This window comes from Hoplias malabaricus, chromosome 10 (assembly GCF_029633855.1).
Source record: "Hoplias malabaricus isolate fHopMal1 chromosome 10, fHopMal1.hap1, whole genome shotgun sequence".
Taxonomy (NCBI): domain Eukaryota; kingdom Metazoa; phylum Chordata; class Actinopteri; order Characiformes; family Erythrinidae; genus Hoplias; species Hoplias malabaricus.
Genome location: NC_089809.1, coordinates 25,233,923 through 25,259,914, shown reverse-complemented (window position 1 = coordinate 25,259,914; position 25,992 = coordinate 25,233,923). Strand labels below are relative to the sequence as shown.

The window sequence follows — 25,992 nt, the reverse complement described above, 5'->3', positions numbered from 1 at the left end:
GAGATTCATTGGTTGATATAGCAGATCCTGTACCCCAAGCAACAAAAGCAGATGTCACCACAGCGTTAAAGAAGGCAGCAGGGCACAGAGTGACACAAATCACAAAACCTTCTATTCCTTGGCAAAACTGTAGGAAAACTGTGCTTAAAAATGGATCTCGACTCAAAGCACCTGTGCACTGGATGTGAGCACCCGACAAGAACAGAATAAACGGAAAGAATAATGTAGGCACTGAGAAATTACAACAGTCTAGACGTATCAGTAGATGTAATGTCATAACAGAGTTACAGAGGAGTTATTTCTCCATAATACAAGGTTACAGCAGCTTGACAAGGTTTGTGGAGTGACCAGCATGGGCCTGGTCCCAGAGCAGTCTAGCATCCTGAGGGCATGCCTTTTTATGAGCAGAATGGTGTTAGTCTTTAAGAGGAACAACAAGAACACAGCCGCACAGGAAGCGAGACTGGCCTTCCTCCCAGAGGGTCATGGAAAATTGCATTATGCCTGCTCCAGCAGGAACGATGGGGTCATGGCCCGCAGCCAGGCACCAGCCACCAAACAGATGCTGCTTGTAAGAACTCTGCTCTCGCAGTGGGCCTGCTCTCCCTCTGTGGCCTGCCTGTGACAGCTTATTACAGGCCAGATGGGGGCGAGAGTGTGTGTCTGAGGGCCAGGGAGTCTGCCTCTTCTCCGCAGAGCTCTTCGCTACATGCAGAATTACACGCTCAGCTGAATGGATGCAGCACCTGTGTGGCTGGCCTGCATCTTTGGCATCGATACCACAACCTTCTGCTGGCATGAGAAGCTTGGCTAGAACCCGCTTGTAGTGGCCTAAGGCAAGGAAAGCATGGTTGTCAGGAGCCTGGAATCCAAACCCGGCGGCCCTCCTCCAAGTCGGCAACGTTGGTGATGTCGGCCTTAGAGGCAAGAGCCTTTGAGGGGTAGTGGGTTTCCAGTCAAAGTGATTAAAAAACAGGGTTAACCGAAGTACACACTGCCAGTGAGTGGGAAACTGGCAAGGTTGTTACATCTGGAAACATTTCTGTGAGTTCATAAAACTCTAAACTTTTTAAGTCTTACAAATAACTGTAATAAAGTTAAGTAACGTTACCCGGCTATGATGCTGGATAACTGATCAATAGTCTGTTCATATTTTTATACAATGTAAACACAGTAGAGCATTAGTCTTAAACAGAGTCGTCAAATATGCACATTTGATCCAGGTTCCAGGCTGGGATTTTACAATAGCAGGTATGACACTACACCTGGCCCCTTAAACAAACCCTGAATATTTCGGTGGTTTACCCAGAAGAACTGTATGTCTCAACTGTATGTCTGTATGTCGCGAACATCCGCAAAAATTTGTCCCAGACTTTACATGGTCTTTATACTCCCAGAGCCCTATGAAGGCCCATGGTAAAGTCTGAGTCAGAGCATCTGTGAACACAGCCGCTAATATTCCAGCACAGCCACCGCCCCATGTATAAAGCATTCGGAGCATTTCCAGCTGTGAGAACACGTCTGACATGGATGATCTCCTGCTGTGCACTGCATGTGTGAAAGAACCACTCTGGGACATATCCGGACCTGATATTCCGGAGTTTCTCTAGTATTCCTCAAGGAGTTCATATTTGAAAGGGGCTAGTGTGTTATATCAGTAAGCCATTTTAAAATCCCGGCCTGGAACTTGGATCTAAAGTCCGGATTTGAAGACCTACTGTCAGAACACGTGTAAATAATTAATATGAATATGTTGATAGTCACTAAATTGCAGTTGGCTGCTGTGACAAGTTTTCAGTTCTATGAGATGACAAAGACTGAGCCCACCATTAGCATTCAGTATAGCTCAGACAGCGTGTGTAATTTTGTGTCTGTGGCCGAGCCTCTGGTAAAGAGCCAGCATACCTTGCAGGTAGAAGGAAGCACTGATCAGACATGGAGAGCTTTCAGCCGTGCTGAAGAGCAGGCAGCAAGGAGAATTGACCGGCAAGCTGCAATAAGGGCAGAGTGAATTGCATACTGGCTCCAGCAGCACTGATCAGGAGGGGCGGCGGCGTGGCGAAGGGGAGGTCTAGTATGAAATTAAAGGAGGGCCACGGTGGCTCCACTGAGAATTCTTTATTTATTTTCTTTCTCCCCACGTGCTGTCACCGCGGGGCAGGTGGAGCCCGGTGTGGGATTCATTTCGGCACAATGGGGGAGGGGCGGCAGGGGTGTTGGAGCGAAGGAAGCAGGGAGAGAGAGGAGGAGTGGGAGAGACAGTGAGGCAGAGAGAGAGAGAGAGAGAGAGAGAGAGAGAGAGAGAGAGAGAGAGAGAGGGGAGAAAGGGTCTTTACCACCCTCAGGCAGAGAGGAGGGGTGGGGGCTGCAGAGAGACATGGATCCAGAGGAAGACGGAAGGGTGGAGGAGGGATAGCGGCTTTACACCTGAAATTTTAATTTTACCGTGCAAGGTCACGGGAGGTGGGCGCTCTTGTTAAGAGCCGGCGAGTCTCGTAGGAGGGATGATGGAAGTGGCGTGCCACTAGGCCCTGTTTGGCAGGCTGAAAATAGCTGTGGGAGCCTGCGCCGCTTTTAATTTGTGAATCCGAGGAGCCGTATTGAAGGCTGGGGAAAATATGAGTTCCCAGTGGATGCTGAGTCAAACCTGAGTAAGAGCTATGAAATAAAGGCTCCTCACACCCGGGAGATCTTTATCTGTCACAAGTACTGAGCCGTTTTACGTGCCTCCTCAACCTGTGATAATAACAACACTGCTCTTGTCAAACGAGGGGGTGTGGTGGAGAATTAACGTTTAATCAAAATCTGCTAAAAAAAATATTAACATTTTATGCATTTAAAAAATATAACTAAAAAACAGCAAATGCAGGTATTTTTAATAGGGTAGTAGGTCTGTTGTTCAAAAGACTCTATAGCTTGTGTACTTAAAAGCAGCCTAGAAGCTGAATGGCTCCTGATTAGAGCACTGACGCTCCAATCCCATTGATCAACAGCAAACAAGATAATGAAATCATTACACATATTTATGCCTATCATAAGTAAACAAAAAAAATCTAATCTGATGGCAGTTAAATGTTAAACAGCTCTGAGAAAAAAATGAGCATTACACTGTGAAAGCTTAACACAATGAGCGGGTAAAATTGCATATTAATACGCCATTAAAATCAAATTCTGCCTCTTTTTCAACGTAGTCAGAAATAATGTTTTTCCCTGGCTAGGAAGGGAAGTGCCAAACAGTGTGATTAAATGATATTGCCTCTCTTTAGTTCACACGGAGGTTACCTGCCTGCGGCCCTGCAGCTTTGATTAGCTTTTTGTCTTAGAGCTGAAAATCTGCAGCAAATGGATATAACTCTTTGAATTTACGGCCGGTGCAGTAGAAAATAGCTCCCTCTATAAGAATGGAGGGTCTGTTTTATTTCCTGCAGTATTACACACAATCAGAAGAGCAAGATGGAGAAGCATGTGCTCTGTTCATTTATTCATGCCAGATAAGAGCTAAGAGGCATGGAAATGTACAGAGGGATATGTTTGTCTTTCAAACGCCTTCATTACTTACACCTTCTGTATATGTTATTCATCACAAGACCATTCCAGCACTTGATAAAACAGAAGCATTAGGCCTGAGAGGAACTGCTGTATAGTCTAATACAGTACAGATGGGTTTCTCTCTGAGAAAGGCTTTTCTGAAAAAAGGTGTTAAACCTAAAAAATGGTTAAAAATACCTGCAAATGAAATGGCAATAATAAATGTAATAATAATAAAAATAATGTGAAAGATACATCTCCAGTATAGTGACTTTATAGTAGAAGAAAAAAAAAATCCTGTCAAATGTCGATGGAATTCAATGGAGAAAGGTTTAATTCAAAGTAATTCAAACTTTTTATTTTTAGTAAGTCAAAATTTTTATTGGTCCATTGGTCCAAAACCGAAATATTTTCTTTGGTCAGCCATATTTTTTTTTCTGTGTGACTTTCTACGTGCTACAGCAAATGTATTTAGTTATGAATAATCTATGATTATTCATTACCATATCCACCACATAATAAGACTCCCCCATTCATACACAATGCCCAAAACCTGGGCAGATTATGACACATGAAACCAACCACCTTCTCTTTTAGAACTGCTACTAATGCGATACCACTGGGCAGCTCAACACACTGGACAAGAACTCCAACTGTCCACAGCTGCTACATCAGCCAATAGACACCATGCTGGAAGGCTAGCACTGGAAGGGATTCCTACACACCCAGAGAACAAAGCCAACTGGGCTCTCTTGGACTCTGATGGTAGAAGCATCAGCAAGGATTGAATAACGGCTTTCCTAATGATACAGCCAATGCTTAGACTGATGCACCTCTCAGGCACTCCAACAGAAAGCTCTGATTAACAGCTAGAAAATAATGGTATTAAGTCCAAATATAGAGAACAAGATTTTTATCACTTTTAGAAAGCTAATAAAATAAACCACAGTGGGGAAAGGGATCTTTACTCTTTCACATGGACAGTCTTTTCCTGAAATATAGCCAATGACATATTAAAATGGCGGTATCAAGTGAGCAATAGCTTAAATTCTGAACGCTGTTGGTTGTTAGCTGAGACATAAGAATTATAGCTCTCAGTATACATTTTGGACACTCTTAACAAAAGTAAATGTGAGAATAATTTATAACATGCCTGAATGTCCTGATAGAAACGTGTCAAATTAAAATGAGCACATTGCACAACAGTTGGTGTCATCTAATGGCAGAAAATGGATACAAGGGATATTAATCAATCAACTACTTCTGAATAGCAGACTAATTTAAGTAAGAGCGTGTGCAGGAACTAGTATTTAAGTCTGAATTTGATGGCAAAACACCCCAAACAGAAAATAAAATTGTGTCAAATACCCACAGTCATGAATTGATGTAAAATCAACGTGTTCATGTGAAATAATTTTGAGTATTTTGCAGTGCACTCTAATTTTGAGATAGATTATATAATTTGTATCATTGATCAGAACTGCGCTTCACTTGTTTGTTTCCGTTAAGAAGCTCAGCATTTTTTAAGGTGGAACGGTATGTTTGAGAAAAAAAACGACTTGTATGTACGTGGCTAAATTTGAACTTGTCTGTAAGTTTTTAATTCACTGTTTGAATTACCACAGAAACTCATTTGTAACACTAGTTGTTTCGTTTTGTAGCAGTTTCAGTCTGTGTTTACTTTCATACAGTTAGCGGTCTCCTGACTTTGGAGAGTGTTCCACCTTAAGTAATCAGAAACAGCAACAATAAGTCAATATTACCTTTGTCACCAATGGAGTAGAAATAGAAATTCACTGTTTGGAGGTCTCTCTGAGCTGTTTGTCTGCTGTGAACAGAGAGATGAAGCCTAGTACATCGGATTGAGCCCCTTTGTCTTTTTTAACCGTTTATTGACACTTGGGCTTTGTAAACACATTGAATCAGTTTCCACCATGTAAACAGACTGGAGAGATAGCAAACGGAGAGGAAACATACTCTGAATTTTATAAAAAGTGTTTTTACTAAAATCTGGAAAATCTAGAACATAGTTTTTGCTCAGAAATACAGTCATTAACATAAAAAAATTAGGGAAAATACCTACCTATCACCCAAGAATCACTCCATGACTAGTATTAAATGACTTTTGGAAAGGAAACAAGCAAAACTATTTTTTTAGGACAATATCATAAGCTTAAAACCCACATTCCACTGACACACAGGACTTTGCTACGTGGGAAAAAAATGCCACTGTTATTTTGGATAGGTGCGCTTTGTTTCAGACTGTATTCATTCAGATGGTTGTAAACGGCAGAGCTGTGGTTTTGGTCTGAAAGATCCACAAACTGAGATGTGAAAGTGCGTCCGCCTCTGGCTGCTGAGTGATGGAAGCTCCTCGGCGGCGAGGGCTGGCGCTGATGCTTCAAACGGGCCTTTCATCCTTTTACTGAGGAGCTCTGCTTTGCATTTTATGACTTTGTTGTTTTAGTGATCTGACACGGTGTGTGGCTGCCAGAGCAGGTTTTCATGTCATTTAGTTGACCACTACAGATCGGTGACAAGCTGTGTCAAATGCGTTTAGAAGGAGAAAGCCCAATTTTCAATAAACAAGAAGGCAAATAAGACAACACTCAGATTTAGTGCTTTACAACTGTGCAGAGGTAATCCAAATCATGGCATGTGATATTCCATCTACATATGAAGCCCTCAGAGGAAAAACAACCTGCATCTATTGACTATCATAACTACATTGAGCATCAAGACGTGTTTCTGATTTTAACAGCGACCGGGGCTGTAATTGAAGTCATAAACAAGGATGCGTTCTGTTGCTGTGTAATACGCATCGTGTGCTTGCGAAAAAAGAAAAAAAGAAAAGTTGCTCCTAATCCTCTACGGACAAACGCTACATTAATCCCGGTGAATGGCATTCCTCATATGAAAGAAAATTGTTTACAAACCGCAAAAGAAATCATTTATGGATTATTAAATCCTGTTAATGCTTCAACTGAATGCGATGCTATGGAAAAGGTGCGTCATTAAGATCCACATGCAAAATCAATGCTCCGCTGGAGTAGAGACACATTAATAATAGGTGTTTGTGGTGCTTGATCTCCCTACAATACCTGCCATTGTCTGCTCACAGCTGAGACAATAGGTTTCATTTCATTCAGAGCCATACACAGAGGGATGCATTTCATCTCAGACATGACTACACCTTCACCATGACTTCCCTACTAAAATAAACTATGTCATGACACTGGTTTTGTGGAAGATGGAAGATGGAGAGTGTCCCATCCACATCAGTGATTAGAACTTTTATAGGGACCAGTGCATACGTTACATATAATTGCTGTGAGACAAAAACTCTTATCTACAGAATGAGACATTTACAGCAAAATGGGGGATAAAAAAGATCTGACATGGAGAAACAACAAGGTTTTGCTCTGACAATGGAGATGTGGGTATTTTAACAAACATCAACGTTTGGACTCAGTGTAAGCCTGGATAACAATGGCTCAGTGTATATAGGAGCAGATCAGTAGACTGGCTGCACATACTAACAATAGCCCTGCTCAGAGAGAGTGTGTGAGTGTGAGTGTGTGTGTGTGTGTGTGTGTGTGTGTGTGTGTGTGTGTGTGTGTGTGTGTGTCTGTAGGCTCCTCCAGGCAGACTCTCAGTATGTATAAGGTGTAGAGTGAGGTGTGCTGGCCTTACCTGCCCGCAGGCCAGTCCCATGCCCTTCTCGCCCATTCCATGAGGGCAGGATAAATTCAGCTCCAGGGCATCAGCTCCAGAAGCCTGTTCAAGGGGCACATTTATGCAAAAGTTATTTCAATACATTCAATGGTTTCTTTCTTGATTTTTTTTTTCTTATTTTACATAAAATTACAGGGCTTTGATCAGAATCCATATGCGAGTTCTGCCATTACAATATGAATCATGCAAAACACTCGTGTTTCGGAAAACAACAATCCAGTGATTCAGTTTATTAATCACACTGTGTCCAAAATGCCTACAGCTGCGCAGGAAAACAGAAAGCACAAAGCCTCTTTTCAAGAAGAGGCGCGTGTGCATGCCGATGAGAGACACAAAACAACGGTGACTGAAACATTAGGCCTAAAATAGATCAGACAAATGATAACTGTTCCACATGGATGAGCGGGAGACGCACCACTGTATGTAGACTGGTGGAGTGGGGCGTAGAAAGCGGCTGAGCAGGAAAGGCGTTTGACAGGCAATTACATATCCGTGGGGGCTTTAAACCACATCACATGGGGGATTTAAACAATTACAAAAAGCTCTACAAACCTGCCAGAGTGACTCCAGCTGTAGATTTATGATTTGCCGCAGACTGACAGCCATTAGAGGGAGAAAAGAAGAATAAGTATTTTAGCCTTACAAAATGCGGAGGAGCAAGTGGCAGGATGAAGCCATTTATCATAGTCAGCTGGGGAGAGGAGGAAGCCGTGGCAGCCCCGGATTAGGCTCCAGATTTCATGGTCAATTAGGGCCAAATGCAGGTACAAAATGGACACAATGCGCCGTGATCCCAAAGCCAATTATCAATAATGTTTAATTTCACCCGGCTTCCTTTAAGCCCTTTATAGGAGGAGGCTGCCTGCCTCTCCTTCCCTCCTTCCTCCACAACAAAGGACCACACACACAATGAATTAAGCGCTATCATCGCAGATCACAATAAGCAGCTTTGAGAGGGAAGACAGCTAGCAGGCTATTTGATATTGCAGGCTTAGCAGAAAAGAGAGAGAAGAAACAAGTCCAAAATATAGCAAGGCAAAGCAAAACCAAGCAAGGGGAGCGAGCCAGCCGGGCTAGTTCTGCGTCTGCCTGTGAAAAAGAAGAGCCTCCTTCCTTCGCTTCATCCTTAAAACCACTCCTCAGGGGAGAACAGAAAAGATAGAAAGTCAGAAAAAGACACAGCAAGGGAAGGGGACAGAGAGAGAGCCAAAAAAAAAAAAAGAACAAGAGGCTTAGTGCCACAGCTCCACACCTCTTATCCTAATCCCACGCAGACACAGATACACACACACACACAAAACCAAATGTAAACACACTACTGTAACCCACATTTCAGCTCAGGCATGCCCCGTGGATGATGATATATACTCCTCATACGCTGCATGAATAGTAAATGTACAATACATTCAGCTGACCGTAAGCACAGGGAAATACAGCCCACTGTGGGCATTAATATTTATCCACAGTTCCCCCAAACATTCATTAATAGATGAGGGAAATGGCAGAGATGCTGAAAAGTAGAAGAAGAAAACAATAGAAGCTTGCTTATAAAGGTGCAACACACAAAGCCTAAATATCCTTTAATGATCATTATAAGATAAATTGGAAGCAAGCATCAAAACGAGCATCATTAACCAACACATGTCGACACTGTAGTTTCCAAATTGGCTTTCTAAAGTCATTCATTAAATTGTGATGTATTCAGAAGGGTGTTCTGTTACAAAAGCCATAAGCGAGCATAAAGTCTAAGCGGAAATTAGATCACAAAGGCATCTATAGTCACGTGTGCATCTAGGAAAGCAGTGGCGTCGGAGCAGAACCTGGCATTTAAAAAAAAAAGCAAAAAAAAAAAAAAAGTAAAAAAAAAAAAAAAAAAAAAAAAAGCTCCATTACTCGTATAATCCTTCTCGTAGTTGCTTTAAGCATCAGACCACTGGAGACGAGTCTTAAGGATACGCTCCACAAAAGAGCCATGGGCCTGGAGCAGATCTTTATCAGAGCTGACACTGCCTTTGACATGAGCTATCAGCTCCCAACTTGATAAGGAAAACATTACCTATCCCTGTCATACACTTTGGAACATCAAGGATGGTTTGATCTCGGGGGGAGGTATTGGGTGCATGATAGCAAGTGGGAAGGTGGTAGAGAAAAAGAATAAAACACCCCAAGTGAAGATACCCACTTACTCTACAGTTGGTAGAACAGACATTAGAGATGCTGCAGGACACAGAGAGAGAGAGAGAGAGAGAGAGAGAGAGAGAGAGAGAGAGAGAGAGAGACAGAGACAGACAGGGAGATGTAACCGAAGCCGGGGGGCAGTCGGCTATGACTCGAATGCTCATTTTCAAGCAGAGGAAACCCTGCACTGTGCAAGTCTGCAGGCTGGTACCCAGCCTTTTGAGTGACAAGCATTGAGACTTTCATTAGCTCAACTTCACATATTCATGATGGTGCCGGGGCTAGGCCTTTCACAAACACTTCATATCCATGGGCTGATTATCAGCAGTACTTTTAGGCGCATAGTTTTAGGAGCCCTGAATTGTTTTTCCTTTTTTCATCATTTCCCAACTTTAAATGGAATAAAATGGGAATAGATCATGGAGAGACTTTGACATTTATGAATTACGGCCTCTGGCTCATCTTTATGATGCAATATTTCTCTCAAAGGCGGAGATTTGTGCATGCACGAGGGGGCGGGGCTGCAGAAGTGAGGTGGCACTTGAAAGAAGAAAATGGTTTACTTCAGGATGACACATTGGTGATGGGGAGGAAAAAAAAAAAAACAAACAAAAAAATTTAAGTAGTATCCTTAGGCAAGGAACAGTGTTAAGTGTTCCCTTACAGATTTCAAAGTGGAAATGAATGGGTGATTCTCCTTGAAAACGGAGTTGCTATGGCAACCAGGCTTTTATTTTATATTTGCCAGTAGAGGTAACTAAACAGTGTGCTTTGAATGTGAGGATGCTGAGGTATTCAGACCGCAGGGGAGGGTCACTGACCGATAGATCGGCTATCAAGTATGGGACGAGCTGATCTCTCTTTCTGTCTCTCTCCCTCTCTCTCTCTCTCTTTTTATTCTTCTTTTTCCTCCTCTCCCAACATCTCCAGCTGCATAGCTATGCTTCCTCCTGCTGCAAACCCTAAGGCACGGTGCTAGTCTGAAGGTGAAGAAGTCCTAGGCTCAAACCGCACCTCTGCCTGTAGGGTACGTCTTCTCCAGAGCCAGGTTAAAGTATATGAGGGCTGTGGAGCAGGGTGATGGCGGTAAGCCTCCGAAAGCCAGTGTGACACAGCCGTCTACCCTAAAGCAATGCACTCATCCAAGCTTAGATCAGCGTGTACTGCTTTATGAATATACAATATGCAAAGTGTACCTGAACCTGGCTAAGGGGGGCTGCCAGGCAAATACATAATGACAGTAATACAGAGAGCTACAGGAAGAGTGGGGGAGGGCACCAGATGTCCATCTTTTTCAGGGGGGAAGAGGGGGTTTGGGGTGAGCTTGACAGGTCCGGTTTAATGAGGTACAACAGAGAGCGAGAGCGTCGATGAAATCGATAACAGAATTAACACATTGACACGTGGACCTGTTTACTTTCTGACATTTTCTGTGCACAATTAAGCACCTGAGATATGCGAGTCAACTCTGATTAATCCAGGAGCCACCGAACTGCCTCACTCTATTCCCTTTCAGAAGACCAGCTCTGCGTGAGTTTAAATATATGTACTTGGTTTGAGTGAGTGTGTGTGTGCGCATGTGCTCATTCCAGAGTGGGTCTGCAGGGGCTAGGTTTGACTGACACTGGGAAAGGACAGGGGCTGGAGCGCTCGTGCTCACAGATGGAGGAGCCTGAAGAAGTCTGGCCTGAAGACGTCCTCTCCTCCCCCACTCCGCTCTTCTCCGTCACTGCCTCACTCCTTCTCTGGCATCTGTCTCATCCCTCTCAGCCTCTTGGCAGCAACAAACCAGTTGGGTCTTATAAACATTTGCCTAAATGTAGCACACTTCAGATCCAAGATTAATTGCCGTCGATTCAATATTTGGGGTGTTTATGCAATAACAGTGAATGTTGCTTTTGCAGTTTGGAAAGGTGTGGTTCATCACACGTTTCTATTCACTCCCCAAGCAATGGTTATGCAGGCAGGGTTATCAAAAGAGCCAAATTATGAGTGAGGAAGAGAGGGGTGGGGGGCTGTATAATTTCACAACTGTGCGTGTTGGTAAATTAGCATAACAAAGACTCACCTCTGCCATTTTGGCAAGCTCAGTCCAATCAGCTTTGTTGTAGCTGCACATTATGCTGGAAATGATAATCTGTGGCAGAAAGAGAGAAAGAGAGAGGGAGAAGGACAGAGAGATTAGAACAATTCAGAGATTCTAATGACAGATGCACTTTACGTTACACAGCCGACTCAAAAAGGGTCCTTTCTGATGTGTGCACAAACATTCCCCCTTCTAGTCTCGTTCTGCTACGTGATAAAACCGTTACCTTGTCTTTAAAAAGCAAATCCACTGTCCCTTCCCCTTCTTTAAAGTCACAAAATCAATATTTAGAATTTACAAGATCAGGACAAATCCACTGGCATGCTGGCGTTATTAAAACAATAAAAACATCATAGAGAGGGTATTAGCTAAGAGCCCCTGTGCTAGGGCTGGATTACGTGGTGCCATTTTCTATTTTCTCACCCTGATACACTTTAAGCCCACCATAAAACATGCTGTGGAAAACCTGCTTCTAAATATCACCTCCTGGTTTTAAGTAATCACAGATATAAAAGAGATTTTGATATAAAGTGCAAACAAACGTCGGGTAATGAAGAGTAGGTCTAATACACAGAGCACATCTTTCTGGGTGCATGGAGACAATGGGTCAACATTTCAGCACACTGTCTCCTTTATCCGGATGTTAAACACAGGCGAGTGCCATTGTGTGCCTAATAGCTGTAGAAATCAGTGGAGTGAAGGGTGAAATGAAGGTCGGTTCACATTTGTGCTTCGTAACCTCGTGCTCACCTTTTTAATTACATCAAAAACCTGCTTTTATCAAATGCCCGTGACTTATAAGCGGCAGAGATGAGGACGAGGTGCCAAAAAGACAGAAGAAGCCGGGACTAACAAAAGGTACCTAGGGACACTATGGGAGGGAAAACTGATTTCATGGGAGGATATTAAACTTGGAGGATGTGCTCTCCCCTAGGACAAATTTCCGCCAGATATAAATCTCTGGGGCATTAGGCTTCCCCAAAAGCACCACACAGTTAGGGACTAAGTATAGCCCACCTACACAAAAGCAGAAAATATTGCTAAGTTTTAGAGGGCAAATAAAGTTAAGCACCCTGACATTTACTGCTCAGATTTACCAAACAACGTTGACATATAAGCGATATTTGATACATCCTGAAATAGTGTTTGGTAATATTATTGTAAAGCCAAGGCAAGCAGAGAAATACAGAAGTGATGAGGGAGAAGACTGAGATTACTAGCCTCCATTGAGCCCATTTCATTGTGGGGGCTACGGAGGTGGTGAGTATTCTGTTTTGATTTGAGCTTGACCTTTGGCCACTTTAACTTCACATTATGGGAAGGAGGCCCTTGAAAAGGGAGGCGACCACTCTTCAGTTTATTAAAGACAATCCGGGCTGAAAGCACAGTGAGACAGGCAGAGAGGGGGAGAGAGACAGAGAGAGAGAGAGTGCGCCATGGCTGTGGAGGCTGGGAGAGGAGCGGGATTACCTCGTTATCAGCTCAATAACCCTGCTCCCAGCTCCTGCCTCCAAACACACAGCACACTGTAACAAAGCGTCTCCATGGAGATCAGTCACCTAGAGCCTGTCACTCGCCAAAGATATGAGCACGTTTCGGAGCGCTGGCGCCCACCTCTCCTTCACGCCGTGTAGCGGCCGTTCCCTTGTAATAGAGGGGAAAAATTGAAGCATTGATGATGACAATCACAGCAATTTGTCCAGGAAGCTCTGACCTGTAAGGGCTGCAGCTGCAGTTTGGTGGGGGTTTGGCGGCAGACTGTTGCAGTGGAATGAAAATGCCTCCCTATAGCAGCGCTCCTGCGGCAGGGCAGTCTGACCCACCTACTCCACTGAGAAATGGAAATTGCCTGTGCCAGAACGCAGATTTGATTTCCCTTTAAAGCAGTGAGAAATCAAATTTACAACAATCTCCTTTTTACCCCAGTTGCATTCGGTATCAGTTCTGGAGCGACACACTACTGATATACATGAAATGCTGTACCAAATGTTGCAGGAACCATCTTGGACACTTTTGTTTATGTTTATGTTTATGAATGGCGGTATGCTCAGGGTCAGAAGCGAGTTCATTTGAGATCACTTACAGCAACAAAATGTAAACTGTTTCCTATGTATCCTGATTTGGCTTTGCACTGAGGCTACGAGAGTAATGAAGCCAACAAGTAATGAAAGCTTATGCCCTCCAGTTAGCACTGTGCAAAACTGCATGCCAAAATGATCATTAGCTTTGGGCAGATAATTGATATTATCAAGTATGGAAATCATTTAAATAAGTGCCAGTGTCATGCAAATTACTGCTCTTTCATTCTCTTTCAGGTTTCACACGATTTTTCATTGCTTTGCCTTTATACAAACAAAGCAACATCAACTAATTAATTATACATACACATTGTGAATGGGAGATGGAAAGATTATAATATTTTCAATCTGGCAAACAATGTCAGAGATCATGTAAATGAAACAAATAAACTTGTGTGTACATGAACCTACTCTCCAGCAGTGAATAAAGTGGATTTTACAATACACCGTGGTGATGTTCTGGATGCTGGCAGTGTTATGTTGCTTTTGGAGAATATAACTATCAAAATTAATTATTAAGTAATATTAGAAGTTATAGTTTATTACCAGAGGAAATAGAAACTATAGAAATATGCTCCGTAATGATATCAGTCATCCATCTGAGTTTAATCATCATACACTTGCTTCAAGCAGGTTAGGGAACGTCACATATGTTTATGTGGTCTCTGCTGCCACATTACATGCTGATAACTACAAATGGACTAAATGTCGACCAAGACTGTGTATGTACGTGAATAAACGAGTTACAAGCCAGTTCCATGAGTTGTTTTGCATCTAAATGAAACAAAGAATGGAAAGAAATTCCAACAAAAGCAGCCAATTTAAAGCCATTTTACCCCTTTTGTTTTAAATGTAACAGTCCTAAATCCACAAACCACTTAAGTTGGTTTATTTGTTATTAGCTCTGAATGCAGGATAAGGAGAGATTAGGGATTATTTTATTCCCTGACTTGGCTACATTAGCCTTATAGCTCCATTGCAAAGCTAAAGACGCAACCCCCAGACACCCAGCATGTCTTGGCCGATCAAGCACGTTTGGAATAAACAGAGAATTGTGCAAATGTAATTTTGCACCCACTTTAAGTGTGCACATGCTTTTGCATGCTAAATTGCATGCACCTTTACACAGTCAAATGCTAACACCCATGCACACGAGAATGGCTGCACACATAAAGGCGCATACGTGCACAAAGACCTTGCAGTCTTTTGTACTGGAGATGTTTCCATTCAAGCGGCAGGGCAGACGCTGGGTGCAGTGGGAATCCTTGAAAAAGGAGTGCTGCTCTCTTCTCTCTGTTCAGACACATCTCAGCTGTTTTCATCTTCTACACAAAAGCTCCAGGAGTGAATGCTGGACATCACTTTCATTAGTGCTCTCTCTGATTGCAGCCAGAAAGTCTGCCACAAATCAATTAATCCTTTGATATTTCTAGAGCACAAGGAAGGAAACTGAGCCTCAGAAGTGAACAAATGAGTTGTCATTTTGTAATTTCAGCCAACATATGCTGTTCCTTCTGCATAAATACAAGAGGGAGGGGAAAAAAACGAGTTATCGACCAAGTCCATGCCATAAATATTTGGATTTCATTAACAAACATGAGCATTGCATTACTATGAATAATAAAAAGGACATTGAGAAATTAATACTGAAATCATATTCAAATTTTATGACTTGAAAACCAAATCACAGAGGAGAAAGTGGAGATAATTAGCTACCAAAGAGAGACTCATGCTGCTCACTGTAGTCACAATGACTCTGTAATACATCTCTTTGCAGGAAAACATCAGGAGGTTAAGATTAAAAGGAAAATGATCCTGGGTTTTGAAAAGAAAATGAGAAATACCTTATTTACAGATCATCTGCTGTTAATAGGGATGATAATAGCAGCTCTAACTTAAATTTTGGATCTTCATAAATGATTACAGTCTTGGCATAACCTTGTCTCTAATGCACACAATGGACATTGTCAAACAGTGGTGAAGGAACATGAGAGATATTCTGTGTTACAAGGACGGGGAAATATTATAGGAAAGCTCTTGATGGTATCCATTTAGTTCCAAAAGACATGTGGGCCATCTTTTACCAAACTGACAGACAGTGCCAGGCAGGAACTGCTGCAGTGGTTAGAGCAGTTTTAGCAGCACAACACAAGAGTTTTCAGACAGCAACAATACTGTGACCAAAAAAAACCCGCAACCATTAATGGACTCAGAGCCAGTCTTAGAGCAGCTGTTTCAGCAATTTCTCCCATGGACTTTACAAGTCACACTTAAATGTTATGGCAAGTTTAATGTCAGTGTTAAAATTTAAATGGATAACACATATACGTCTGTGGTGCAGTTCCTTAATTGGTTCTGGGATGCTGTGGGCTCAGCCACAAAATTTGAGAGGGGTTGTATACTAATAAAAAATAATAAAAAAAAAAAGAAAAAAGAAAATCCAGATACAAACTAGACAATGCTCCAGTTTAGCATGTCTGTTTTTATACGAGGTGCCTCCCAGCACGCAGGGCACAGCGATGGAAGGAATGGAAGCTAACGTATCAGCAGCCAAGATGCTGCTAATATGATCACTTGAACTCACAGATGATCTGAGCTGTAATTTCCATGTGACTGGATACAAAGTGATACCAGGAACAACAGTGATAATAACTCCAGTCATTATCTCATACAGATCATCAGAGCAAAACAAGCAATTCCTGTTTGCACTGCTGTGAACTTGGAACAAATTCATTCCAGAAAAAAAAAATAATAATACTGATAGATGGTACGAAGACTGAACAACAAGCATCAGAGCAACTGGGGGCTTAGCTACTAGCTTCCTGTTTTCTGAGAAATATTACACGGGTGTGTATGGCGATATGAAAATTAAATTCACAGATCTCATTTACTAAATTCTAGATTTCTCATATACACGCTAGTGACTGTCAGCTGTTAGAAATGTATGACAAATATAATCTCTCTCTGAATGCCAGTGTTGAATCACCAAAGATTTTGTTGCACACATGTTGTGATAAAAAAACAACAGCTTTTCTGTTTTTATTTACATTTTAATTTTTGCATCAGTTCATTCCTTGATACCCACAGCACAGAGTTGTCTATTCACAGTGAAATGACAGACACTTCTGCATGTTTGTGCATGTTTCTTGTCTCCCAAAGATGAAAGATTAAAGTAGTTATATTGCTGGTGACAGCTTTGGTGGTTTAGTAGGTCTCACGCATGTACACATCTTCAATAAACTACTGTTTTTTTGTGCAGTGTGTAGGATTCTTACATTGTGAGGGAAGTCTGCCTTCAGCTCAGTCACACCCTGGCACCAGTAGGCTGCAGTTTTCTCACTGATCAGCTCGATGTTGAGGAAAGAGCCCTGGGCTGGACCATACAACGGGCCTGATGTTGTTCCACGCACAATTCTGGGAGACACGTTGGTGATAAGATCCTGGAGAGGACAAAGTAAAAATAACAGAAGCGTGGATTAATACGCACATAACACTACAGTGCAAATGACCACTGCTGATCTCATCTGTGACGTCACCTCAACCAAACCCAAGCACATCTGTAGAACAGCAAGCAAAAACGGCACCATCTTAACGGAAGGAGGGTCTCCACTTCTACAGCACAGGACATATGATCTAAAGTCATTATTTATATGTAATAAAGAAAACTATTATAGTCATATGTTCCAAACACACATGACACAATTTCAATAGTGTTAATATCTCTCTTTCTCTCTCACACACTCATTCTGTGGATGTCTTAAGGGGGCTTTAAATCTGACTTAAGATTATATATATTTATGAACCAAAGAATAATGTTCAAAGTACTACCAAGCAGAGTAAATAAAGACTCTATTAAAAGTAATAAAGCCTTTCCTCTTCAGTTCAGGTTTATTAAGGAACACAGTGGCTCTCACTTTGGCACTGTGCCCTCCACACCAGAAGCTTGAATCACACTGAACGAGCTCCTCAGGGACATGGTCCGAATTTCCTACCTCGTGGGGTTCCTCATCTTACAGGTTCACACTCTACTACAAACATATACTACATCAAACCTCAACCCCAGGCTGGAGGATCCTACAGAGAGAGAATCCAAGCCAAAACGCCATAATGCCCTGCTTTAATTAGATTTTTGTGAGGTGGAAACGCTTGTGTGCTGTCTTCTTCCTCGGCTGGACTGTAATCAGTCCACTCAGTACATTAGAGTGCTAGTGAAAGGAGCTGGCATCCACACAAGGCTAATGCTGCAAGCGACCTGCTAATGGCTTTGGCAGATCACAGAATGCTGCCATCCACCACTCCAAATGCAAGGTCACAGTGTAAAGCTAACAGCCCACTGCTGCCAATGGAGTTATAAAACGTGGCCCATTTGGATTTAGGTTGCACAATGCCAGCAAATTCAATATACTGCACGAGTTGGGGCTACTCTGCGTGTATTATCTGGATTTCGAGCCAGCAGTGTCATAATGTCGCCTGGAAAACTGATATGTGGAGGAAACAGTGTAAAAAAAAAAGAAACAGAGTAGCATATTTAATGCACTATATGAGAGAAATTAACTTTCCTTCAGTATTCTGTAACTCTGCTTGCGACGTCACTTGAATTGATAAAGGCAGATTACCTACGGTGGAACTGACAGCTTAATCCTGCCTCCTCGGATAAACTGTCCATCACAATTTAGTGGTGTAAGAGAACAATTTGCATAGCCCAATTAGGGCTTAGCCTTACAGAACAATTTAGATAATAGTGCACTAACTTAATTTTACAACATTTAGACAGATTTCCAGCTACAGAGACAAGAAACTTTAATTGCTGCTAATTAGATCAAATTAGCATAAGTTTGATTAGAAGAAGAGCTAGAGCTTTTTTTTCCCCGTTCCTTTATCAGCCACGAGTCCTGTGCGGCAACAGTAATCACATTATTGTATTTATGTAGTTTTATTTATTTATTTATTTACGATTGCTGAGATTCGACACATTTCTTTCGACTGACCTGAACACAAGCAGAAGAACAGGTTAAGACCAAGGAGCATTCACGGTGGCACATTCTGATATTAGGAAGGCAATGTTTCATGTTAAAATGCAGTGAATTTATTTTTTTTTTATTTCACACAGAGCTCACAGCAAAATTTCCATCAAGAGATGCAAATACACAAGCACTTCTTTTCCAAAGGCTAGCGGCGAGATGCTGTCTTTGGTGTATCCTCAATGTGGGATGAGTGACAGTTTGGGATGTGGCCCATGCTTGTGAATGAAGACGTAACCCGTTTTTTAATGGAAGCGGTGTGCCCCTCCAGTGAAGGCTCTATGGAGAATTGAGACAGTCATCCCAAGGGCTCGGGGCAAATCTGTAAGTCTGTATTTAATGAAGCTGTGACCAGGGAACATTTGGCTGCCGGCGGTCTGTATTATCAGGCCAGGGCGGAACAAGAGTTTTAATATTAAGCAACTGGAAACCATGAAAATTGCCCAAAGGGAGCAGACTGGCACGCTATAGAAACAGGTGCCACACACAGCATGAGATAAGACGCACATAACACTCACACACACAGACACACACACACCAGTTTCAACACATTGAGCCTAAAGCTAAATGAATTCCCAAAGATGGCTTCAGCTGCACTTGGGACATGTGTGCATTCCCAAACATAGACCCTTTTGGGGATTGGGTAGTAGAACATCACAGCACGTGATTTTCTTTTTCTGGGGTTTGATAAAGTTAATAGGAAAAGACACAATGCAGCAGAAAAAAAAATAGAACCACATTAAAAACACTATTAATTCACATGCTAAGTATCACAAAATACAAGAAAACTGAACTAGGACACAGGCTGTCTGTGTGCGAGATTTTGATTCTGTGTTGAACTGCTAGTGAGCAATGGGGAAAACATCACCTCTTCACAAAGACAGCCTTTCACAAAGCTACTAGTATAAAAATGAATTTAAAGGTGACATGTACGATTTTAGGGAAATGCTTTTCTCCCTAATTTGTTTATATTCAGAAGCTTCGTGACTTTTAATGTGGAATTGTGTGTTTGAGGGAAGGACTGTTGTTTTACGTGGCTACAAGTTTAACTTGTAAGTGTTTATTCACTGTTTAAATTACTACAGAAACTCATTTGTAAGACGAGTTCAGTTTTATATCACTTTTGGTAATGCAGTTAGCCCTATTCTGAATTTGGAGACATTTCCACCTTAAGTAATCTGAAACAGCAAAAATAAATCAATATTACCCACCTATGGAGCAAGAATAAAGAAATATCCACATATTGGTTCGTGTCTTTTAACATTTGGAGGTCTCTCCATTGTCTAAAAACACTTCAGATGCCATTTCTGTGCCATAAGCAGAGAGAGAGAAAAAGCCTAGCATACCGGATGGAGAGACAATGTTTTTTTACTCACTTATTGACACTAGGGCTTCGTAAACACATTAGACTGATTTCCAGAGTGAAGAGCTAGCAAATGACAAGGAAACCTTGTATAAAAGTGTTTTTTACTGGTTTTACTTTCATTTAAATAAGTCCCAAGCTGGGTGTGTGGTTTGATAAAAAAAAAAAAAAAAAATCCTGTGTGTTTTCAAATGACCAAACCCATATCCAACAATACCGCGACCCTGAAACGGAAAAGAAGATGTTCTGTCATATTTAAAATGCAACAAAAACAGAATATGTGATTTGTTAATTCCCTCAAAGCTTTATTTATTTAACAGAACAGAACAAAGAAAAGTCTCTATTGTTTTCACTGAGCAATATAATGGTATTCTGTAAATATAAACACATTTAGGATTTGATGCCAGCAACACACTCTAAAAAAACTTGCAGCAGAGGCATGTTTACCACTGAGTTACATCACTTTTCTTTTTAATTACACTGTTTAATCATTTGGGATTTGAGAAAACTAATTTAATATTTAGGGAATTGTTGATACTAGTTCAAGTTTTTCAAGGGGAACTCTTGCCCATTCTGACTTGATACAAGACGTCAGCTGCACAACATTTTGTGGTCATCCCTGCCTGATTCTCTTTTTCATGATACCCCATAGAACACATATCTGCACTGCAGACAGGTCAGTCAAACACACACACACACACACACACACACATACACCTTGTGGTTGTACCACATGCACAAAGAGGCCTAGCACTGTCTTAATAAAATAATGGACTGTCTATGATAAGACATTGTCCTGAGTCTCTAAATACCCAATATTTGTCTCCACATCAATGGAAAGTCTCATATGAAAGTCTCCACTGCCGTGGTCACTGATACACCCCTCACACCAAGAGAGACCTTGGCTTTTGCACCTATCACTATAAGAGTCTGGACAGTCACTTTCATCATTAGTATGAGAAACATGACTTCCATTTCTTTTAAAAACACAAGCTGAAACACAGACCCCACTGACCACAGCCCACACTTCTATTATCTACTGAACCCTCTGAGATAAGCCTTCAGATTTCCTGAATCACTTCACAATATTAAGTACTACAAATAATAAAAGATAAATTCTTTGCAATCTTACTCAGAAAAATGTTCTGCTTGACCTTTGTCAATTCTCTTATAAAGTTTGACATAAAATGTTGAGAAATGACAAATTATGGCATGCATATACAGGCCTTACTGATTGCTCTTTTATACATTTTATATTTGAATATTTATAGTGCAATGCTTTAAAACAGTGAAACAGTGTGACATGGATTTTCTATTAACTTTTAACTCTTGTATTGCCCCGTCCTGTGTGTTTTTTTTTTGTGTGTGTTTTACAGGCATCAAATACAAAGCTTCTCAAAGAGAATTAAAATAATATATATATTTATTGCATGCTATAAAATGTCCCAACAGTTCTGGAAACAGCCTTTGTATATTCCATCAATTTTATAGTAGAAAAGAAATTGCAGTGTTAAACTGAGCAACCTCTAATCAGGCAGAAAATATAATTTAATGGCAATATTATATCTACTGTAAAATGAGTTTATTCAAACATGCACTATGCTGGTGTTCTGTAAAGCCTCATACTACTTACAGCACTATCCAAAAACGCACTGTAATGTAATTTATTGCGATATTACAATCGTATTGCCATATCATTCACCCTTAGACTTTTGTGGCCTTGTGTTTATCGGTTTCTTGGGATTTAGACTGGTCAAGAAAGGCACAATGAGTTACTTCACACTGCCTATGCACTTCTCTGTGCTCTTTTGCCCTAGTGTTCTGCAGGCTTTTGAAGGTGCTCCTTTTTTTTTTTTTTAAGCAAAAGTATATTGCTTCCATGCTGGCCATTAGCAGGCTCTGACCCGTGTAGAGGAAGATGATGTGTACTTTCTCCCTCACTCAGGCTGCCTCTTGTTAATGACCGAGCCTATGTTTCTGAGCTAACCAGGTTTTTATCACAGCAGAACAGGTCCCTAATCCCCCGGTACTGCAAACAGCCTTTCAGACTCAAACACATGCAAAAACTACTAATCAAACGCAACGGACCACACACCACACTGCCCGTGCACACACACACAAAATTGAGGCCATGTTTTCATTTGCCTTATCACACTAAGCTACATAAAGTATGTTCCACAACATACATAGACGTCATTAAAACCATAGTCATTCATCTGCACCCCCATCCCCACCCACCCATCCGCCAAAGGGGAAAAAAAAGAAAAAGAAAAAGAAAAAGAAAACCTGAAAAATCACTTCATAAATCACTCAAGTCTGAAGGATTGTTAAACACATACGATACTGTGCAAAAATCAGAGACCACCGTTCATTTATTTAATTTCCAGTCATTAATTACAGCTTTCATGTTACAGAAGTATAAACATACATATACTATGTGCGATCAGGAATTTCACAGACGCCTCAACAACTAAATATAACATCACATTTGCAGTATTTGGTGTGTTTTTGCAATTGTCTCCATTAGTTTCAGAAAGACTTGGTTTCAGTTTTTCAAAACAACCGACAATGATATTTTCCCACTCCAATTCATTACAACCATCTGTAACATGCAACTGATGTCTGGGCTCTGAGGTGATCAGTCACCAGTTTATTTGTTTGGTTTGTATTTGTTTCTTCTTATTTGTTTTGGCTACTTCCAAAAGTAGAGCAGGGCTTGAACTTACAACCTCAGGACCCTGGATTTTTTTATATTATTTGATTTTGAATTTCTCGGTCTTTGTGTACATTATATTGTATCCAAACTCCTCAAATAACAGTTAAAAATGATTCATTTGTAGTAAATTAGAGTGGTCTCCGACTTGTGCACAGTGCTCTACCTGTATGTCAATAATCAGATTTGCCTTCTCTGATAAAACATGCAGGTAAAAGGGTAGGTTTAAATAATCTTATATGTGCACATTTGTGTTTCCTTATAATTTTTTCCTTTGCCTACTAGAAAAATAGAGAAGACAGAATAATTGCTTGTCTTTCAAAATGTTTTCATGGCCCTGAGGGAGTAGTGTGTTTTGCTGTCCGCTGCTTCACTCACTCTCTCTCTCACTCTCTCTAGTAGTCGGTGCAGGGGAGGTCAAGTGCAGAACATACAAGTGAATAGCTGATAATCCCACACATTAAACCACAGGCTAGAACTAATACCATATCAAATATTTTGCTATTCACAGTCTGAGTGTTACATCTCCCTGTAACAGCGTGGTTTCAGGGGATTCAATACTTAATTCTGCATAAAATGCAGGCAGTTCCCCATCATCAATCTGAATGATAATGAAGGGGGGGGGGGTGTACCTATACTAGCAGAACATTCAAAATTAATAAGAATCCAAGAGCTGCATGTTCAAACCATGACCAATTCCACATTAAAAAAAAACGAATGGCTGTAGATATTCCTCCATTACACAAAATGTATATCTTTAAAACACTTCAAGGAAATTAAAAGCATATATCTAACACTAACAGTGCTAGCCTATGGTGATACAAGCAATACCATTTTATCTGTTATAACATTCTATATTTCTTCCTTCGATTTCAGAAGAATGAAGAGCATAGATATTAAAGCAATATACATGCAGGGCGGGACGAAAGGTGCCTTCCAGACATTTTATCACCTGAAGTCATCTGGCAGATTAGTTTCCTCTCAGCGCTCCTGAAACTGCCGTTCAAACACCTACAAACACATTCAGGCTCAGAGAACGGCAATGAACATAGACAATTACGACAGTAACTTCTTCGAGGATCCGTTGTGCAATCTGCCGAGCATTTCCAAGGTAAACACGAGGGGGAAACCTTCATTTAGCTATCTGAGAGGCTGTGCCGTTCTTACTCAGTGTGAGATTAAAGAGCCATGTGCGTTCCAACAACGAGGATGCAGATCGGAACACTGTATTTCAGAGAAAATAAATATAACCTGGAAAACAAGTGGGCAAATTGGACTCATAGCTCTGGAGATGGAATGCTCTGTTTAAGCAGGAGCTCCATAGGTGAAGAGTGGGGCTACACAGGCTTTCTGCGTTGGGAGGCACACAAATAAAAAAATAATCTGGAGCAGCCATAATTACACTGAGTGGCCCCAAGTCGAGGCATTAATCATTATAAGCAGCCATGACAGAAAAATCAAAGCATGGCTGGTTTAGTTCACTCTAGAAATCCTGGCCAACCAACACTGCACCAGAAACCAGGACTTCTGTGTGTGAGAGAGAGAGAGAGTGAGAGAGAGAGAGAGAGAGAGAGAGAGAGAGAGAGAGAGAGAAAGAGAGAGAGAGATAGTTGTGAGGCAGCAGTTCTGTGCATCATTCATCTTTGTCTGTAAAGTGCAGATGTAACACTTGTAAAGCCATCATTTGGTCCTGTTGTTTACTGTGGTCATCTCTCAGGGAGGGCTGAGATGACATTCTCCAGCACCTGCATGGATTAATGCTGTCTGACACTGGGAAGGCTGCTTAATAACACTTGCTCTTATTCTCGACCTGCCACCCAGTCACTGAGAGCAAGTAAAGAGAGAGTGAGAGAGAGAGAGAGAGAGAGAGAGAGAGAGAGAGAGAGAGATTCACCAAAGCCATTCACTCTGTCCTCTCTTATTCTCCACAACTGGAAATGTCTGTCAAAGAAGGACTGTAATTTCCAAAGGTGGTTTTAAGCTGGACAGTTACCTTTTAGCATCATATCCCTGCTGCCTTATCTAAACATCACAACAATTTAGGTGCTGTATTGTTTTTATGCTGTTTAAAATGGCAAGTGCCCTTTCCATTCTGTGAACTGTTCATGATGAATGAAAAAACGAGCTCCCACAACAGCATTAAGTGCTGGCTCTAACAGTCGGAGATTGCAAGATGATGCCATAGCTGCTTGTGGTCAGGACTCAGAGAAAGCATAATTATTTAGGTGGACAGTAAAGACATCTAAGGCAGCATGGTGGTGCTGCAGGTAGTGTCACTACCACACTGCTCCAAGGTCCTCACCTCGGGTCATTGTGAGGAATTTAATGTTCTCCATGTGTCAGCATGGGTTTCTTCCATATGCCCGTTGTTAGGAGAGTGTGTCCTGTCCAGGGTGTGTTCCTGGATCAGGATGATGCACTTACAGAAGATGAATGAATGAATAAGAACCCTGAAAAAATCCTTAATTATAGGCTCCACCAGAGGGCAGTATATTATACACATCATATGTCTATCGCTATAGACATATATTGGTCTATTAAGTCTAATACAAACAACGTAAGAAGACTATTGCAGCACTTCTCTAGTACAAGGGAACAAACAGGACAGAGCACAGTGCTGCACCACATGTGAAGCTGATAAGAAAAGTGTAGATAAACAAGAAGTTCAAGCTCATTTACAAACTTAAAGCAACACTAGGTAAAATTTAGTATTTTTGTTCCTGGGCGCCACCTACAGCTGCAGAGGGTAATTCACTTTTACAGCACTGTCCTGAAATCAAGAGGGAGAGAGGGAGGGAGGCGGGAGTGGTTTCATACCCTCCAAAAGTGACATAATGCAGTTTCTGCAGTGCTGACCCTGGAGTAGCAAAGACAGAGGCTCTGTTCTCCCTTTTACAGCTCAGTGGAGCATTTCAATGATTTTAAAGCTGTGATTTTAAGGTAAAAATTCTACCTATTGTTGCTTTAAATTTAGTTTTTAACAGTATTTAATGAGTTTATTAAGTTTGGTATCGAATTGTTCCAAAATATATTTCTGAACACTGACAACAGACAAAAGTATGTGCCTGCTAAAACATCAAAGGATATTTCATAAAAGATCTATTATCACTTCAGGTTTAATCTAATTATTTAACAGTATTATAAGTTAGTAATTATTTCTCTTCTTTAATAACATGTCAAACAAGTACAGTTTTCTGACAAGGTTTTAAGAGCCAGACAAAGAAGCACATGCTAAAGATGCTTTAATTGCCATGAGTTTATGTTTGTCTGGCTTAGGTTTGTGCATGAAT

The 25,992-nt window shown here is 41.3% G+C and overlaps 1 protein-coding gene across 1 annotated transcript in view; it reads right to left on the bottom strand.

Moving 5' to 3' along the window:
* dpyda.1 (dihydropyrimidine dehydrogenase a, tandem duplicate 1) overlaps nucleotides 1-25,992 on the bottom strand; it is a 162,106-nt gene that overhangs the window by 43,199 nt on the left and 92,915 nt on the right. The window contains 4 exon segments of the mRNA XM_066683080.1: nucleotides 1,266-1,272; nucleotides 7,222-7,305; nucleotides 11,510-11,578; nucleotides 16,881-17,045. Coding sequence (XP_066539177.1) covers nucleotides 1,266-1,272; nucleotides 7,222-7,305; nucleotides 11,510-11,578; nucleotides 16,881-17,045 — 325 coding nt within the window.